General features: G+C 42.0%; 1 protein-coding gene across 1 annotated transcript in view; it reads left to right on the plus strand.

Moving 5' to 3' along the window:
- TACR1 (tachykinin receptor 1) overlaps nt 1–11,570 on the plus strand; it is a 1,899,293-nt gene extending 1,887,723 nt beyond the window's left edge. The window contains exon 4 of the mRNA XM_085633481.1: nt 11,370–11,570. Coding sequence (XP_085489607.1) covers nt 11,370–11,570 — 201 coding nt within the window. The remainder of the gene's footprint in view (nt 1–11,369) is intronic.
- Nucleotides 11,571–19,882: the final 8,312 nt, after the last annotated feature.

Below are 19,882 nucleotides of genomic sequence, written 5' to 3' on the forward strand. Positions count from 1 at the left end.
ATTCTGGCAAGCAACTGTGTACCAAAAATCCCTTGGTTTGTGTTTATAAAATCCCAGTGCATCAAACTCGGGCTGGATGGCATGTGGTATGAACCGGAACTAAGCTGCAAGATGATCTCACGGAAGATGCTCACTAAGATCTATGTGGCTGAGAAACAAAACAGAGTGCAGACTGCCCCTAATATTGGAGTTTTAACTAAATCTTTTTTAAGTGTCAAGGATTTTTACCAATTTGAGAATTTTATGGATATTATTTATCCTATACCATCAAGAAAACTTTATTTGCAATGGAGATACGGCACACTACCTCTGCGAGCTTTCACTAGCAGCTGGGCATCAAATTCTGTTGAGACCTGCCCTGGCTGTAGTTGTGTTAAAGAGGATGAGCTCCATGTATTATTTTTCTGCCCTGCATACACAAAAGCTAGGAAGCAGTGGATAGTGCCTATCTGCAAAAACATGGGTTTTCGGCAATGTAGCCATGCTTTTAGAATTTTAAAAACAGACACATCTGAATGTATAGTTTTTGCAGTTTCTAAATTCCTCTTTGCAATGTGGAACAGGAGAAGGGGACTATGTATTACTTAATGTATTGTAATGAAATATTTCATTCTGTGCCAAGTTTGTCTGTATATATATTTATTTTTTTATGTACTTTTTAAGGCAAATTGCCGAAATAAAGATATCTTGATGATGATGCTTCTGCGCAAACACTACTGGTGTCTGCTTCACAGCCAGCCTTCCAGTGCTGAGGGGCATCACCCGAACTTAACACTGCCTTCTGGAGGAGCTAAGAGTCTACCTGGAAAGCATAGAGGCCTGTATGCCTGCTGAAAGAGGAAAGGAGTATGTTGGGCCCTGCAGGAGGCGGGATCGTCCTGGAGAAGAAACTCAGCATCTTCCCGACACAAGGAGCCCCAGAAAAAGCTGACACCCAAGAGAGTGAGCAAGGAGTAATCAGTGCTATAAAAGGGTCAGCAGGTCTCTGAGCCTAGTTTATGAGTGAGCCTTATCAAGATTGTAATCAAAGCATGTATCCCTGTGAATCTCAAGGAGTCTGCCATGTGTTCGAAATGCTGCTGCTTCTGCCCAGGAGGAGGGGGAAAGCACTGAGGATGGGCATAACTTGCATAATTTAGTGTAACATAATCACGCCAAAATACCTAAAACTTCCGGGATTACCCCGAATTACACAAGAAGAGTAATTCTGCATGTGATGCTATTTTGTAGCTTAAAAAATGCCCCACTTGTGTTCCAAACTGGACGTGAGGCTGAATTTTGTGCTACGAAATAGCGCTAAATGAAACAGAACATAAATAGTTAGCACGAGCGGCTGCTTGCGCTTGCTCGATGTGCCCTTGTGTTAGGATTTTTCCCCCAAATTACTCTTAATTATGCAAGGAGGAGTCATTGCATAATGATCGGTAATTCCTCATCAAAGAGTAACGCAGAATTGCTCCAGTTACTCCAGCCTGAAAGAAATTCCACCAAGGCCTAAAAACACACTGCCGCCAAAGCAGAAAGCCATGGTCAGTCCCTGAGGCCACATCTGCGCCAAAGACATCACCTTGATGAATTTGGCCTAGAGGTCACAACTGCCACTGCTTAATGTGTGACCACAGCCAAACAGAAGCGCCACCGGTCCTGGAGTTGAGTGCTGGTGTTGGCTCCCCTCCCAGAGGCTGCCCAGCGAACATTGGGGCATATTATCAAGCACGGCGTTAAAATTATTGCCGCTTTAGCGGCAGAAAATTGCCGCTAAAGCGGCGATAATGGGCTTGATAATATGCCCTTGAGAATTCCCATAGAAGCCCATGTTGACGCTAAAGCGGCGATAATTTTAACGCAGTTTCTTGATAATATGCCCCATTATCCTGAAGGAGGCCACCATTTCAGCCCCCAAGTCAGAGAAGAGACAGGCCAAGAGGACAGGAGTGCACCAGTGGCCACAGAACGCGTGGTTAAATCAACACTAACACTGCTTCCCCACTCTCTAAGCTGGGTCTCAACTTCTTCCAGATTTATTAAGTAGGAAAAGAACATGGGATAAGGGAGACAATCACAAAATTATACCTTATCGCATCTGACATTTCTGTGGCGTAGGTTTGACAATTGCAAAATAAGGTGTCTCTTAGGTTTAACAGCAGTAGCTATAGACTGAAACATCTGTGGATGGAGTTCCTCTAGGGAAAAATCAATCATTCGTCACCCTAACGCAGACACGTGATATATACAAAGTACAAACGTGGATTGTGCAAAGTCTGTGACGAATTACTTTTATTTTATTTTGTTTAACGAAGAAATACATTTCCCCAGTGAATAAGTAATGCAGTCTTAAAAAATACTTCCGCTTCCCATTTAAGGATTCTCATCCAACATTGATAGAAAACTTCTATTTGAACGGTTCAATCTATTGATATCAGAAAGCTAATCGCCGCTCGACTCTTTCTAGTATATTTAGTGCTAGAATACGACGATCCACGTTCGGCGCTTTTATCTATATGCAAGAAGATCTCTCGCTTGCATCCAGAGAAAATTGCATGTACTCCCCTGATCCCTTGATTGCTTTGATTGAAAATATATGTATGCCCAGAAAATGTTATCTTATCTACATCCCAGCCCTTAATTAAACATGGAATAATTTCTTTTAAAAATGCAGCACAGTTCGACATGCTTGGATAGTTACATTCAGAAAAGGCAAGAACTCTGAAGCTGAAGGGATTTTGCACTCAGTTGTCTCTGTGTATAATAAATGGATTGAGGATACATTTCTAATGAATGGAAGTCTTAATCTAAATTTCATATGTTCATAATTTGCCTGCAAATTGACTTGGCAGGTGCTGTTATTTTGAGTGACTATGAACGAGGTTTCTTCATTTCTGTAGCTTACAACTGTCTTGTTCTCTTCTGGTAAGTGAGTGGGAAATTACACCCCTTAACAAAGGAAACTGCAAATACATTGCTTCTGCCTGATTCCACTTGTGCCTCATTTCTGCCTTGAAATAGCTGATAGTTACTGCACCTTGTAAATACCCCACTCCGGAGTAATGATATTTCCTGTTTGCAATAAATACCCTCACTATTCTGAATTGGGGCCTGAGACTCTTAACAGTTATATCTAGGACGGATCCTTTCTTGAGGTGAGGTCAGCAGCAGCATTAGGAAATCATCTTGTGTAATATTAAATCACCGGAAAATGCCTTTTAATTTATTTTTTCAATGCATTGGGAGTGCACCAGTAGACAAAATACAATTTTGCCTGGAGCACTTTTTTTGGGAGGGGAGTTTTATATAGCACAAACTGACCCAGAGGTATCAGCACTTTACATGAGCACCAGTTGGATTACAGACCCACACATTCATTTTGTTAGGCATATGAAGAATAAGTGATTTGCCCAGAATCACAGGATGTTGTGCGTCCCGGCTGAGACTCTACCCCAATTTCCCAGCTCCAAGGCCGACCACTCTATCCATTAGGCCACATCCTCTCACTTCTTCATTATATAGCTGACACCCCCCAGTAAGGAGTTTATAAAGGAGTTTATAGAGAGTTGTGAAATTCGAAAAACTGTGCTTTCCGTGAACTCAGTAAGGGCCAGAAAAATACTATGCATATCCCCACATGCAAATTATTTTTACACTACTCTAAATTTCCACCAATCTTATAGGTGGTCGGAGGCAGGGGGCTATGGTAGACTGAAGTCAAATTTTTCACCAGCATAGCTGGTGTTGGTTGCAGCTCCACTACGTCCTTAAATCAGGTGCCTCATGCTCTTGACCTATTTGGTGAGCCCCAACTAACTCAGCAGGCAAAGGGGCCTCTCTATAGATGTCCCTCGTATTGAAATATCCATTGTCCTGTTCTGTCTCACTTCTAACTTATCTCTTATTGTCCTGAAGCTCCCCTTGTGCCTCATGTGGAACCTTAAATATTGTCCACAAATAAACTGAAATATTTTTCGCACAATTTGTTATTCCCAACAGACATATCTCCTCAGCCGGTTAAAATGTATTTTGTAATGGTCAAGCTCATCTCATTGTTTTTGGCTGTCTAGGAACAATTGCTGTTCTGTGCATTTTCGGGTGTCTGAATATTAAGTCATAAATTGTTACTTATAACTAGGGGTGGGTGAAAGTCACGAAGCTTCACTCCGTGGAACTCCCTGGAATTCCACGGAGTTACATGAACACTCTGCTAGATTCCGTGGAGTTCCGCGAACGGATGGAAATCGGCACGCCGCGCTGCTCAAACTGATTTGTAACATCATGAGCTTGTTCCATTCAGAAAAATCTGGGTGAACGGCACCACACGGCACGCCAGAGGGCGCTGCTTCTTTGCTGCTGCTCGAAAACATTGTATACTCGAGCTGCAGCTTTCTCACCATGAATTGTCACTACTGCCGGGTGCTCTCCTTCTGCCCGAAAATCATGGTAGGTTATGGCAGTTTTTCCTCGTGCTAGACAATTTAAGGTTGGCAAGCCACCTGTGAGCAAAAGTTCCGCCAAGCAGCAGTTGGTGGAATTAGGGCAGAACTCCACTTTACATGCGTAATGTGGACTGGCCAAAACTCTCCCAACCCTTCCGATGGAGAGGCGGTTATCTCCCACCCCAGTTATAGCAGCTCTTAAAGGTTACATTTATTCCACAGGCCCTTCGGTTTGTTCTCCCCTGGATCTTCCTTTGGAATTGCAGACCGCTTAAGATTCGAGAGAGAGCTATGGTTCTCCATATACTGAGTGTTTCTCATAGACCCTGAGAGCGATATAATAACAGAATTTGGAGTATCTATTCTATTCAATTCACTGTCCCTTTCCTTTAGCTGGCTTCTCATTTATCAGGTATCCGAAAGCCACAATTTGCTGAGTTGAGATTGTAAGATGTTTTATTGCGCTCCAGGTGCAAGTCAAAGATTTCATAGTGGGTATTCTCACTTGTCATCTGTACAGAAAGATCCCTGATAGATTGTGTGTGTGAGCTCTTCCCCCTGGTATCTTGCTCCACTCCCAGTACCCCCATGGACTTCCACATTTTGTTTGCGTCCCATGCCTTTGGGAGCTGCAACTCAGTGACTAAGATTCCTCCCCTAGGGTTGTTTATTGAAACTCTTACGTTCAAAGTAGGTGAACCTGTGGTAGATAGTCCAAGGTCTAAATTAGGCCTTCCTTTCTTAGTTTTAACATCAGCCATTATGGTCATGGATTCGTTCTGTCCCCCAGATGGGTCTTATAACTCACAACTAGATTTATCTTTTTTTTTTGGTTCAAGCAGGGCTAAGCATTAGTTCAAGATAACAGCAGAAAGTATGGTTATTGGACTGACTGTGGGGCAGCTTACCTCTGTAGCAGAGTAGACAGAAGTATTGTATTCAGATCTATAAGGAGATGCTGGAGCATTTTTGTGACCCAGTATGGATGCATGCAAGATCTGCCACACAGGAGTGGAGAGGTCTGTTAACTGGAACAATAGAGATAGTGGAGATAGGCACAGTAGCAGGTGGAGACGAGAAGGCAGAATAGTGGTGCTACCAGAATTAAGGATAGAAGGGGATAACTGGGTTAAGTATCAAACAGTGATACTGTTTGGGAAAGTGTTACAATAATGTTGATGTAAATTGTATTTTATTAATAATATGAAAAACTTATGTTTAAGTAAAGACATTCTAATTGCAAAACGTATAGTAGGTAATCATACTTAAATGATATAGGCCTGCAAAAACATAAGTGCCTGTTTAAGTTAGCCTAACTGTCAATGCCATGTTAACTTACAAATAATGCAATAGCACTGAAAGCCAATTTTTCACACTGAATAGTTGTTCGCACACAATGCTTTTTCTCACAAATGATGATTTTTCCAGAAGCCTTTTGTCAGCTAGTGAATAGGCATTTGTTATGTTTTAGACAACTGATAGGGAGTTCTCACCGGGAGGAGAGGTGTCGGCCGGAAGAATGATTTTTGGGAAGAACTGTCTGGACCACAAAATATCAAAGCTGTAACTTTTCACGGTCTAATGTCTGAAAGCTTAGTGTGATCCTATGAGAAAAAAAGAGAGTTTGCTTAGTCCTAGGAGTTTGCTGATATTCTATTGGAGGATGAAGAGGATAAAAGAAAATAGTGTTGCAGCAAAGAATATTGTGTTTATATCAGTGCGTGTTCCTAGAGTAGACAGCAAATTCCTTCTCCAATTCTCTGACTGGAGACTCACCTTTGAGTTTCTGATGACTTTCTTCATGGGAGGCTGCTTTACTTAGACTTTTCTAAATTGTCTGCTGATATCTTTGAACTGAGAATGCTTTCAGCTTTTTATACAAAGGCGTCCTGCTTGTGCATTAATTAATCGGGTTTCTTAACTGACACCTTTTTTTCTCATTCTATTCAAACAAATTTAGATTAGGGTTTTTTGTTTATGGAGCACAATTGTTTTATTACTATATTAACTGAGAACCATACTTGGAGTGGATTGACTGCTCTTGGGATGGGATGTTACTAACACACTGTCAGATGGCACTTGGTCTTTCCTTTGGGCCAGTCCCACCCCTCTAAAATCTTGCTGTGGCCAGGCAATGAATCCTTACCCCAGAGTCTGCTTCTTTAATTTTTTTCTGTCCATTTTATTGTGATTTTAGTAAAGGGTTTTTAATTCCAGTTATTAGGAAACGGTATTAGATGCTCGAACTGGCCTTGAAATATATGCAACTGTTGGGCTCACAGTCTAATTGTATTAAATTATGTTCTGTTTTAAAGCGTGCGGTCAACAGAATTAATTTAATGCTGTTTAAATCGTGGTGGTCTCTTTAACCTTAAAATGAATTATTCAATTTTAGACCCTCTCATTATTGCATTTATTATCATCCTGTGAGTATTGCTCATCTTTTTATTTTTGGCACTTGCTCTTTACTCCATTGTATCATTGCTGGCCATGGGACATCCAAAAACTGGGACGACTGAAACCTTTTCTTTTGTTATATGTTGGTGACAATCCTATACTCTGATTTTTGTTGCATTATATGTTGCTGCCTGTGAGGTTTCTATATACTTTTATGCTTTCTTCCATCCTGAGATATTTTTGTATTCTGTCAGTTTTAATGTGATGTACGTTTATGGTTACTCTGATAACCATAAATACCAAAGGAGGGAGTGGAGAGAGAGTGTGTCTGGACGGACACAGGGAGAGGATTTGACCTCCCCTCGCTATAACTAATAAACAAATGGTATCCACCCACAAGAGATTGGCGATAGAACCCAGGTGGTCTTGGGTTGGATGTGTTTCCTACATGGATGGGAAGCACATTGTATTCTTTAAATACCCCTCACACACCAAAAGGTCCCTTGGTGTCATGCTTCCTCATAGGGTTCTTTGCGCCCCTCTACAGAACGCGGCGTGCTGCTAACCAGCGGATACACGGGTGCACTGACGTAACCACTATGTGTAGTGTGAGAGGTGGTGAGTGGCAGGGTCAGGAGTGGGTAGTAAGTGAGTGTTAAAAAATACCTAGCATGTGAAGAATAAAAGGAATTTTAATAGACCTCCGTGCCGGTATTGTTAAAAAGGTGAGGTGGAGGTGTGATGTAGTAATGCACAGATACGGCAAACCAAAAGCAGCAGATTCAGCCAAATACAGTCAGAATCTCCAATCATAACTGCTATTGTAATCCACTCATCTAATCATTTAGTCAACAGTTCCAGGAATTAAAGACATACGGAGGAACGTGATACCTACAAATTTCGGCAAACATGGCAACCACAATTATGCAACTCTTTAGCATTAGCCTGGAATGCCAGTACATCACATGCCACATTTATCATGAAGAGACAATGTCACTTCAGTGTAGATGTCACTTTTGGTTCATGGAAAGCTCTCGCATTGACAGATCCTGGAACTGAGGTGCTCCTCAGGAATATGAGCAGAATTAGTTTAAGAACCATCCATCAGTGGCTTTAAGTGACAATCATCTTGCCCCCTGCCTTCACGCAGTGGCCCAATAAAACAGAGTTTAACAAAAATGGGTTTATAGAACTTCACTTTGTTTTATCCCAGCTTTAATGACTCACAGTGCAGTGAGAACATGTTGAGAAAAGCCCATCTTTCTCATGACAGTACAGCAGTCTGAACTTGAAAGGGGTCCAACTTGTTGTGGCACACTGTATAATGACTTCATGCTGATACATGTAGTATGATACAAATTAAGATGTGTTATGACACTTTGCAGAGTGACATAGGTTTCACTTGGGTCTGGTAGCTTAGTGGACTAATGTGCCCACTGCAGGGCCCGGTGTTTAACATCATGGTTAAAAGTTCAAATCTTGATGTATCTAGTGAGCATTTCATCCATCTGAGGTCAATAAAATGAGTACTGTTGAATGACAATGAACATCTGTTGTTCAGTGCCAAGATAACCTTCTGGGTGAGTCCCTCCACAGCCTGATCAGTCTCATGTAACTCGATTTAGGATCGCCTAAATTCTTTCCCATCAATCTTCTGCAATTCATGGGCTCTGTAAAATAATAATTATTACCCAACTTCATACAAAACATCTTAAGATAATTAAGCACAAGAATGTGAATAATACCATCCAAAGACAGACAATCTCTAATTAGTTACTGATTTAGCTCATCGGCAGGTTTTGACCAGACAAAATGATACAATAAAAGAGGGGCAATGGAGATAAGCGTTATCAGCTAAGTTTATACTGCAAGTGAATATACTGGCATTCTTGGTGTGGTTTCCCTCACTTTTTGATTTCTGACCTCTTGTTTTTGACTGTGGTGCTGCTTTAGTTTTTGCTTACTTTAGGAATCTGGGCAGTTTACCACTGCTAACCAGTGCCAAAGTGCATGTGCTCTTTACCTAAACCATGGTAACATAAGCTTATCCTCAATTGGCATCTTTAATTTGCTTATAAGTCCCCAGTAGAGAGCACTACATGTGCCTAGGGCCATCAAATTAAATGCTACTAGTGAGCCTGCAGCACTGATTGTGCCACACGTTTATGTAGCACTTTTAACATGTCACTGGCCTGCCATTACAGAACCTACATGCTCCGTTTTGCCCTGCCATGTCGACCTGGTAAAATGAACCTTTTGCCAGACCAAAAGCTTCCTTTTTAATACCAAGGGGAGGGTGCACTGCATTTAAAAAGTTGGACATGTACTTTAAAATTTTAAATGGCCTGGTAATGAAAAACTCGTACATTCGTTATTCAATACCAAAAGGCCTATGTCTCACATAGGATAACATTGGTGATGCCTTATTACATTTTATAATTTCCAAATGGGAATAGATAACTGGTTCATGTGTGGTTTCTCTGGAATCCTAATTTAAAATCCTAATCTATGGTGAAGTCGAATTTTAAATTACAATTATGAAAATGCCACTTTTAGAATCTTTGCGATTTAATTGCCTTAGCCATTTGGTGTCTGCAGATTGTCTCTGGTCACATGACTGGTGTAGCTGACACTTGGGCTTTGTATATTCCTCCTAAATAGCGACACACAATGGAATCTTAGGTGTGACTGGATGGGACATCACTGGCAGGATGGGTAGGAGGAGCTGGGGCCATCCTCAAGTATACCTGAATAGGGTGGGTCCTGTCTCCACACAAAGGGCTTCATAACCCCTGTAGTTAGTCTAGAGGCAGGGAAGCCAGGACATCTGTGCACTTCAAAGGCATGTCTCTAGAAGCTTCTTACCACTTCAAAGCCATGACTGTGTATAAAACGAGGACCTCAGACACCCCCACTTCCATACACTTCTGAACCTGTGGATACTCTGCCGAGAAGAAGGACTGCTGTGCTGCTACAAGAACGGTCACTCTGCTGGACTGCTGTTCTGAAGGAACTGATGCCCTGCTGTGCTGACCTGCTTCTTGCTGTCCTCTTGCCTGGGTGAGAAGGACTGGACCTGCATCACTTGAACCCGGAATGACTTCAAGTGATAGTTGACTGGCCTCCTGATCTGAAGCTCAGAGATATAACAGGCTTCCAACAACCTTGCATCTGCACCTAGACTCTAACATATGTGAGTCTGCCCTGCCAAGTGGTTTTATCCCAGTCCTGGACCCTTGGAAGTGGGCTAAAGGTGCTTTTCCAGCATCTGTGGTACCAGCGGAACTGACTCATTGCATCTGCTGGGCAGTGCAACCACAAGCACAACCGATGCATCTCCACTGGTGCATGGATTGGACCTATCAGACAAAACTTGTATTGCTGCCACAGGAGCATCGCCTTCAGAAGTGCCACTGTGCGATGCACCCTTGGTGCAGGCCCCTGAATCTCTCATCAACGCTGGACTCTGCATCACATCCTTGCAGCTCCTTGAAATTGATGCATCACCCCAACTATGCGGCTCATCACCGACACCGGACTTCTCTTCCCAAGCCCATCAATGGGATTCTCGATGTTGGCTCACCAGGACCTCGCACCACAGCTTCGCCGCATCACGGAACCATTGTATCACCTCAGCTACACAAAGCATCTTCGAAGCAGATCCGCTCATTGCTCTGCAAATCAGGATCGACTTTACTTTTGTTTAGTGGGCCAAACCGTGTCCCTGTAGCTGGCCCGCGCGCCTTCATTTTTTGCCTGAACGGGTGACTTTGTCCCGGTCCATGACAACGAGATAACCACAGTTGCCACTGTGTACCATTTGGTGCTATTTCCCCTAAAAACTTTCAAATTCAATGTCTACGGTTCTACTGATTAGATGTTTGTTGTTTTGGTCTTGTTTGATTTATTAATATTCATTAAATTACGGTATATTTTTTACTCTTTGAAGTGTTGCACAAACATTGTATACATTGCCTCTAAGTTAAACTTGACTGCTCTATGCCGGCTACCAGGGATTTGAGTACAGGTTAATTTCAGGTTTTCTTGTGCCTTACCCTGACTAGGATTGTGGTTGCTGCTTGACCAGAGCACCCTAATCAACCAGTAACCCAATTTCTAACACAAATATTTTAGATGAGAGCTATTTCATCCTCCCTTTGTAATAAAAGAATATCATCCTTTGCAGGCTCAGGAAAATGATTCCTCTCATATTAAAAACTACTGTTTTTGTGCTAAAATGTGCGGGCAGGCACTTAAAACATTTAATTATTTTCTTTTTGCATCTCCTGTTAACATCTTTTAGGTTCTTTACTTTTTGCGTTTCTGCCCATGAACCTTCACTTTCTTTAAAAGCCTGTGGGTCTAATTTACTTTTGCTTTTGCGAAGCAGCACAGCAATGAAACAGCGGGGCAGTACCATGTCTACTATGGCGCTGCTGTTGTCACCCCCTCCCTGAATCTGGCCCAGGGTCGGAAACATGGCTGATTGAGTATAAAGCTATTGTATGACTTTGATTTGATTAATCTTTTCCTTTCTTTTTGCAGGTTGTGAAGATGATGATTGTTGTCGTCTGTACATTCGCAGTTTGCTGGCTGCCCTACCACATATTTTTTATGCTACAGCATATTGACGAAGAGTTGTTCCAAATGAAAGCCATCCAGCAGATATACTTGGCAATTATGTGGCTGGCCATGAGTTCTACAATGTACAATCCAATCATCTATTGCTGCCTCAATGAACGGTGAGTGTAAACAGGAATGCCAAACATGACAGACACTCTTTTGTATATGTATGTATTTCGTTCATTTTTGATTACATAGCTATCAGAAACTCTTTGAATGCACAGTTATGAAAAATGTTGCGCCATTTTGTCTAAGGAAAGCTAGATTGAGATAATACCAGTTATTGGATGAAAGGTGAGTAATATACTGATGTTATTGATGAAAAAGCTTTCCGTTTCAGAGGACATTTCATCGGATGCAAGAAGACTGAGGCATAGTCTGCTGATTTCTTCAGGGGGGGTCTCCATTCAGCCGAAAGCCCATGAAACTCTCTGAGATACGGGAGTTTCCGCATTCTGGCATCACATTCTCCAGAGAAGACAAGCCCCCCATCATTGTTTGATACACTACTGAGGTTACTATGTTGGTCTAATGAAATGCAACTTCACCTCCACAAGGTCTGGCTTGGACAGGACTCAGCGTCTGTGGAATGTTCTCATAGAAACCATCCTCTGGGTGTTCTTGACGGAAAGACAAATGAACGCCCAGCATATAGGGAAGTGTGAGTTCTGGCAGAAGATGACAACTCTTCTTGTTCACCCTTACCCACCACATTGTTTATTGACAGACTGGGGCTCATTTACCAGCCATGCCCTCCGTCTCGGTACCTTAGCATTGAATCATTTACTATATGCGGATGATGCGGTTCTTTACATTCAAACTTAGGTAGGTACAGACTGTAACTACACACCACGCAAACTGACCTAGTTATTAATCGTAATAAAACAAAAGTGATGATCGTCAGCCAGGCAGTTAAGAAGAACACAACCTGGCACCTGGTACATATACCCTGGATACAGTAAAAGCGTGTAAATACTCATGAGTATTGCTAGATGTTAAGGGAACGCTCCAACAACAGCTGTGGCTATCACAAACAGGAGCAGTGCCTTCATTGTCGCCTTCAATACCTTGCACAGGAGGCTGAAAGGACCATCGTTTGACCCCCTTTTAAGGGTAATGTGGCAAAGGTTCTGCCAACTCTAACCTACGGCAGGGAGGCCCTTCATGGTCATGCCTTATCACCACTGGACAAACCTTGCATGTGTTTAACCTAGCACGGAGCTCCTCCCCTAGCCAGATATGCTTGGGGTTCGGTCTTACGAGGCAACCGATTGGTAGGCGGGGTGCAACAGTTGAGCGCTGTTGTATATTAAAACATGTGGAGCCTAACACAATAAACAATAACCTGGGATCACCAACCTACAACATGGGCAGCACTAACAGTAGCAGCTTCAAAGAGTATTAAGACCAACCTCTAGCAAACCTGCAATATGGAAACCTATAAGTGCTGCCAATTACATATGATGTTTTCAAGAAATCACCCAAATTTGAATGGCCTCTTTAAAGGATAAAGACAAACTTGCAATAAGAGCTCATGTCTGGACAGTTATTCTCAATTAAAGTGGGCACAGTATTTGTCTGGCACATACCCACTGTACCTGAAACTAAAGCTGCTGCTGTCAGTGACGTAGCAAGGTCAGGTGGTACCTGGTGCGGAACATTTCTTGTCACCCCCGGCTTGACAAAATGGCAAAAATATGTTTTTAATACACCCGGGTCGGCACGCACCCACCACACCCCCTTCTTACGCCACTAGCTGCAGTGCCACTTAGGTCGTCCACCCACACTAGTGGAAAAACATAGCAGAACACTGCTGATAGAGGATGTCATCTGTGTCTTTCAAGTATGGAAAATCTTTTGCGCCTTATATGTATTTGTCCTAAAATGACAATGAATAGGAGTTGCATTCTTAAAACCTTAATGAAAAGCAAAAGGATCCACACATGCAGCCAGGCCATCATATCTTGATTGCAACCTTATGATCCTACATTAAACTGCTGCTTTGTGAAATTTCTAAACACATTTGAACAAAAAATAAATAAATTAGAAAATGCGCACAGTAAGGCTCAGTGACAACGAGGGAACAAAAACCCTATCCTAGTTCTTGGGGCCTGGCTGCTGTCCAGAGAATGGACATTTGTACCACAACTCTGAGCTATCTCGGCACTTTGTGATTATCGATTTTACGAGATCGCCTGACAAAGTTGTGTGCTTATGTTTATCCTGCTTTTAACCTGTTCACCCGCACTTTTAAACCGCCCTGTGACTCAAAGACTTTACCAGATTGCCTGACGAAGTTGTGTGCCTCTGGTCAAGCTGCTTTTTTTATCTTGTATATTAGCACTTTTAAACTGTTTTTTAATTTATCTGGGGTCTTTCTCTAGTCCTTTTTAAAACACACCATTGGCACAATTGCTTGGCGTCTCCCTTCCTTTGGAGAAACCACATTTATTATCTTTCTTTTGTTTCTCGTAGGAGTGTTATTCTCTTTTGTACATTCTTTGCAAAAGCTTTTATTAACTGATGCAAATAAAGTGTATTTACTTACTTACATAGTAGGGTTCATTTTATCGGGCGACTTTTACGTGTTTCCAAATGAGCATGCATGCTGGTTGTGTGCTCAAAGATGGGTCATGTACATTTCAGTGCTAGGGTTTTGTAACATGATCAATTTGTGTCCATATTTAAGCCACTTTCACTTCAGCAGTCTGTCACAAATGCTAAATCCTGAAGTACCTTGTAGGTTTGCAGTTGAAGGCCCTCCTGCAGGTAAGCTTGGCACTTGATCCAGAATTAATTCACCAAGGTAAGGAAGACTTTGAACAGGATCCAATGTAGAGTTGCTAAAGATCGCCTTGTGTGATATTGCATTTTTCCATCCCTTAGTTTGCAGTTACTTTCAATGGGGTAATTCAAGGTGAAGATCATCATGCTTCTCAAGGAATTGGTAGATTCTTCCCTTTATTGGAGAGACTATTTTTCATAACCTTAAGAGATGTAGCTTGTCCAGAACACCTGTGTGCAATTTTGTGTTAATGGTCAGATGGATTCTATCATTGCTTCAGGAACTACATCCTTACATGTTCCTAGAATTCTCAGAATCTGCAGTCTGAATGTTCTGAATGTCTTCTGTTGTGCTGGAATTTGTGAAACCACTTCTGGAAGAGATTATTATTGTCAATGTCTAGAGCCTTACCTATTATTTTACCACAAGCAACTACCACTTTCTACTCCATGGAAACCATGCTGGCAGTCAATGCCTGCATTTTACCCTCCTTTGCAGCCAAGGTTGCTTATATGTTGCTGGAATTCTTGTACAGTGATTACATAGAAGCCACGAATGCCACTTAACTGCCCTGCTTGAGTGTTTCATTGCCTGCCTGTGTATTTTTCATGGGTTCATTTATGTCCGGTATCTTCTCGGCCTACAAAGAAATCTTCTCTTTGCATTAGTTGCCACTTGTTCATGTTGCCCACAAGAGTACACCATAGAAAACATCCACTTTTCGCACTGCCAACAATGAATCAACCTTGTGGTGTGGGGTTGGGTGCTTGTAATTTACTTTACTTTATTTCAATACATTTTGTGCTGCAACGCTCAGTCAGTGATTTAGGTATACTTAACCATGACATCACTCCCACTAGGCGCCTATTTGTCTGGTTTAGCGTTAACATCTGCTTGGCATGAAGTCTTGGTCAAGGCATCTTCTGCAAAAAGCTGATGCAGTGTCCCTTTTGAAACTCTCTGAAATCCCCATTTGTAAAGAGGGTGTCTGTCACTCCACCTTGGACATCATCACATCACCTTGTTACTCAATTTAAGATAGCATCAGGGAGGGCTGTAAACTGTGTACTTACAAGCGTGAGATCTAAGCCTCAATGGAGATTCTCTGTGCTGTTGGTTGTTGTAGGTTTAAATGCCTGTGTTGTTGTAACCCTTCGCCATGCTGATCCGTGTTATACTATCTTTAGCTTAACTAGTATTACTCTTTTGCAGTGAAGGAATATATCTTATAAGGGTGACGCTACCCCTATAATACTTTGAAAACCAATGTGCATACAGTTCGTATCTGTTTTTATTAAACATATTGGGCCTGATTAACAAATGTAAACTTACATGTTTGTGTAAGTTTTCTCTTTTTTAGTGTTCACAAACTATGATTTGATAGTAAATTTATGACTGTGGAGACACAGCAGTCGGGGCGGAGAACTCATCACATAAGAAGATAGGCCTATCTTATCTTTTGTTTGTGTGGAGTTCTCTGTCCAGACTGCGGAATTATCACAGTCGTAAATTTACTACTAAATCATAGTGTGTGAGCACGGAAAAAAATAAACTTACACAAAAGTTAACATTTACATTTGTGAGTCGGGCCCAAAATATTTACTGGGCAATGCAATTACTTAGTGCCCTCAAAGAGTATGACTTGACTTTAAGACATCATTATTCCTTGAAACCCAAAGTCTAAAAATGAGGTCACTATCTTCCATGGGACATGAGTTGTCTTTATAATGTCCCATATCCATCAGGAACTATGTTTTACAAGAAGTGCCCTGTACTGCCTGTTTTTCCTAAGCTTTGGAGAATTGTCCCAACAACAGCTAAGAATTGATTCTTCTGCTTACCCTCTGTGCTCTTCAGTCTTCACCGCTGTTCCCATAAATCTGAGACCACCTTCCCACGTTCATATGTAATCTGCTTAGTATGTTTCAATGTGTTCTGAACTTCATAAATTATGTCTTTTTCTGTGGACTAAGGACTATTGAACAGGCCTAAGCTGCATGTGCTTTGCTAAAATGCTGTGCAATTGTTTAATGTGGCTGAACGACGGTACAATGCAGGGAAATACATTGCATGCCTTTACCACTTATTTTTTACCATGCTTGTTTTTACAACACATATGCTTTAACAATGCATGCCATTACAACGCTTTGTTTTTGTATATAAATACGAATTATTTGTAGGGGGAAACCCCCCACTCACCCCAACTCACCTTAAATGCATGGTAAAGGCATGCATTGTAAAGGCACGCACGTGGTAAAAATATGCGTGATAAAAAATGTGTGGTAAATTTACAACGAGATAAAAAACCTCGTTGTAAAGGCTGTTTCCTGTTTAATGTCTCCATGTCCTGTTATTGTGGACCTGCCCATGGTGTGAGTCAGGTAATCAGGCTCACACTGATAGATAATGGAATACTATTATCTAACCCACTCTAAGACAACAGTACAGATTCAGTGATAGTTTTTAGCAATATAATATTTAAGGAATCCCATGCAGCTAAGAAGTTCCCCTGACTGCTGGCAGTAATCCCACAGGAACCATATAGCGTAAGAATAAATGTAATGAATTCTTAAATTGGAGTTCAAGAATGTTGCCAACACTTAATATCAAAATCAAACATTAAAAGTAATTCACCCTGACAAGATCAAATATCTAATCAGAATTGAGCTCCTTATTTTTTATTCGGTACTTATGAGATGTTAATTAGTATGTGCCTGAGCCAGCATAGAGGAAAAAATGAGATTTTTATTCGAGGCCTCACACATTTTTATCACATCCCCTAAAAACACTTGACAAAGCTAACTGCATCCTTCACCTTTGAACACTATGAAGGGAACACACTAAAGCCAGAGTTCAAATGAGAAGGTGACCACAGTTTCTACTTGGAAGGGCTCAAAACAGTTCCCCAATTACCTAATGCCTTTCCAGAAAAAGTCTACTTCAGAAGGTTTGAGACATTCAAGAGTAGTGCCAACAAAATATGACGGTGTGTCCCTTCCAGTGGACTCAGGAACTTGCTACAAGTAGGTGGATTTGGAAGGCAAAGGAGAGCTCCTTAGCCACAAACATGTTCTCTGAGATATAGAATTGTTACCTGTGCTGAAAGATGAAGGGTTCAGTTGCCACCTGTCACCTTAGTTTAGTTTGCTCATATTTTTAGAAGGTAATCCATAAAACATTACAATTCACAGAGTAATTAAGCAAAATGCAGCCATAAAATTAATAAAAGAAAAATTATAAAAATAAAAAGGTAAAAATATTCTCCCCCTAAAGCAGATATATGAACCAGTTTAGTTGCATACTTTTACCAGTAAGATAATGCACAGAGGCATTCTGAGACTTATTTTCCTAGAAAGAGGAAATAACGAGTGGAAAAAAAATATTTTTCTCCTAATTACTCCATCCTGTAGGAGACGTATCAATTTCACACAATCCCATATTTACAAATATTTGTAAATCTGCGGTAGCGTGAAATCCATGGGTGGATGCATGGGGACGCCCATGTTCCACCAATGGAACACCTTCCAGAATGAACTGTAACAAAATGCAGTACATGTCGCTGCATTGTGCTACATTTTTTTTTTACAAAGCCACGCAAAGCTGCACCAATTGCCCCTTGCGTGGCTTTGTAAATATCGACTGGCATTTTCCGTCACAAAAGTGGGGCAACCATAATGCAAAATGTTAGTAAATCTGGTCCTATATGTCAACAAGGAGCAATCTCTCCAAGGAAGCTTTCACTTCATGAGCCCAAAAACAGACCCATATTAATAAGGCAGATGATTTTCAGTTTATTCAATAAATGTGTGATACCATCTGTTAATTACCAGCTCCAGCACTATTGGCTCAATGCAGAGGTGATGAACAAAGACAAGGGAGTGTGACTTTAATGATCTGTACAAACTATTGTGGTGATCTGCAAGGCTATGACAGTAGAATGTCCTAATCCAACAAAATATCTGCCTTGTAGAAACCCAGCAGCTGTCAGCAGCTGCCGACTCTCATATGATGCATGCCTGCCGTCAAGGAAGGAAAGTTGCTATCCGGACACACTGGTTCGCATTGCCTCGGCAGTAACTGACAAGCATGCCCTGCAGGGACCATGGAAAGAGGATGAAAACTATTGACAGGCTATGTTTCCCACCCTGCTGTGGCAAATAGCTTTGCTGCTTCAGTTTAGCAGGGCGCCAGGAGTTTTCTCCTTATTCTTCCTACAGCTCCTGCTGCATCTGCATAGGGATTTTAGATATTAGGGATAGGAGAAGGGAGAAGAAGCCTTAACTCTCTTCCCCTGAACAAAGCCTTTAGAATACATAGAGATACTAGAGATTGTGGATTAAGCATATTATTGAGGGGGAGGGGGGGTGGAGTCAAACCGAGTTGCAAGATGGACGCTCACTGAGAGGGCTCTGCCAGCCTAACCATTGTCCTCCACTAATTCGCCAGACAGCGCCTTTGTAAGAGCTATTGCTTAGTGCTGGGGTCATTGGGGGCTGCTGACCTGCGTTTTGGGGTCCCAGGGGCCTTCCGTAAGAGTATCACTGGAGCTTCAGTGGAGCGGCTTACCTACACGCCTGACCCTGCCGATGGGGGTCTGACGCAGTGACGCACAAGCCAGCACTGCCGCAGCAGCCCCGGCTGAGGCCCTACTCATAGGGCGGCCTCCCAACACCGAGTTGAAGCCAGGACATCGAGGCGACCCGCCTCTGCCAGCAAGCGCATTGCCTGTGCGACTTTATCCTCGCCATCCTGATCAGATAAGGCAATTGCAAACCGCAGTTGTAACTAAAAACACCTCGCTATCCCTAACACACAAAATCTTTTAACCTAAGCCTGCTACAAGCCACTTTGTTTGCTACAGTACAATGGTGGCTGGTAGCATAACATGTCTGACTGTATACTCTTGGGCTACGATGTAGCCCAAACCAAGCCCAAAAAACCTGGAGCAGTCACTGGACCTCTCCATTCCCCAAATTATCCCAGGGGGAAGCCCTCCCCCTGGTCGGCTACCCGCCCCCAAGACCCAATTTAAAACTAGGGGTTAGGTCTTTTGCACTAGAGAACCTGCCTGGAGAAAGAAGGAAGATTTGTTAGATGGCTTCCTGCTTGCTTGCAGTGAATTCTGGAATAGCTATTTCTACTGCTTCTTAAATTGTTGTCCTTCAGGAACTGATTCCAACAATGACAGTAGCTGTTTTAGTAGACTCTTTAGCCCAGCTCTACTGTGTCCAACTGCTTGTCTGCTGTGGATAATGCCTCTGGGGAGCATGAACTCCAGGATGTGAGGTGGTTCTGGACTAGCCTACAAGATCCCAGTTACCAGGTGTGCTGTTTGGAAGGATTTGGAAGACACAGACCAGTTGTGCCAACGCTTTACTGCTGATATCAAGACTAGCATCACTGTAGCAAGTCAGGAAGAAATACATTTGAAACCACCCTTCTGTTTTTTACATGAATGTTATTTGTACCCTAACATTCTTTATTTATCTTGTTTGTTGGTTTGTCACTCACACTACAGAATCTACTTTTTTCTAGGGACTCCCCTGCTGCTCAGTCTAGTATACCAATAGTCTGAGGTTTCCCTTCTGAAATGAATCTAGGATCTAATTCCTTGGAATCCTCTGTGCAGACTTGGAGCCCCTATACCTTA

The sequence above is a fragment of the Triturus cristatus genome, chromosome 11 (genome assembly GCF_964204655.1).
Source record: "Triturus cristatus chromosome 11, aTriCri1.1, whole genome shotgun sequence".
In the NCBI taxonomy this organism is placed as follows: domain Eukaryota; kingdom Metazoa; phylum Chordata; class Amphibia; order Caudata; family Salamandridae; genus Triturus; species Triturus cristatus.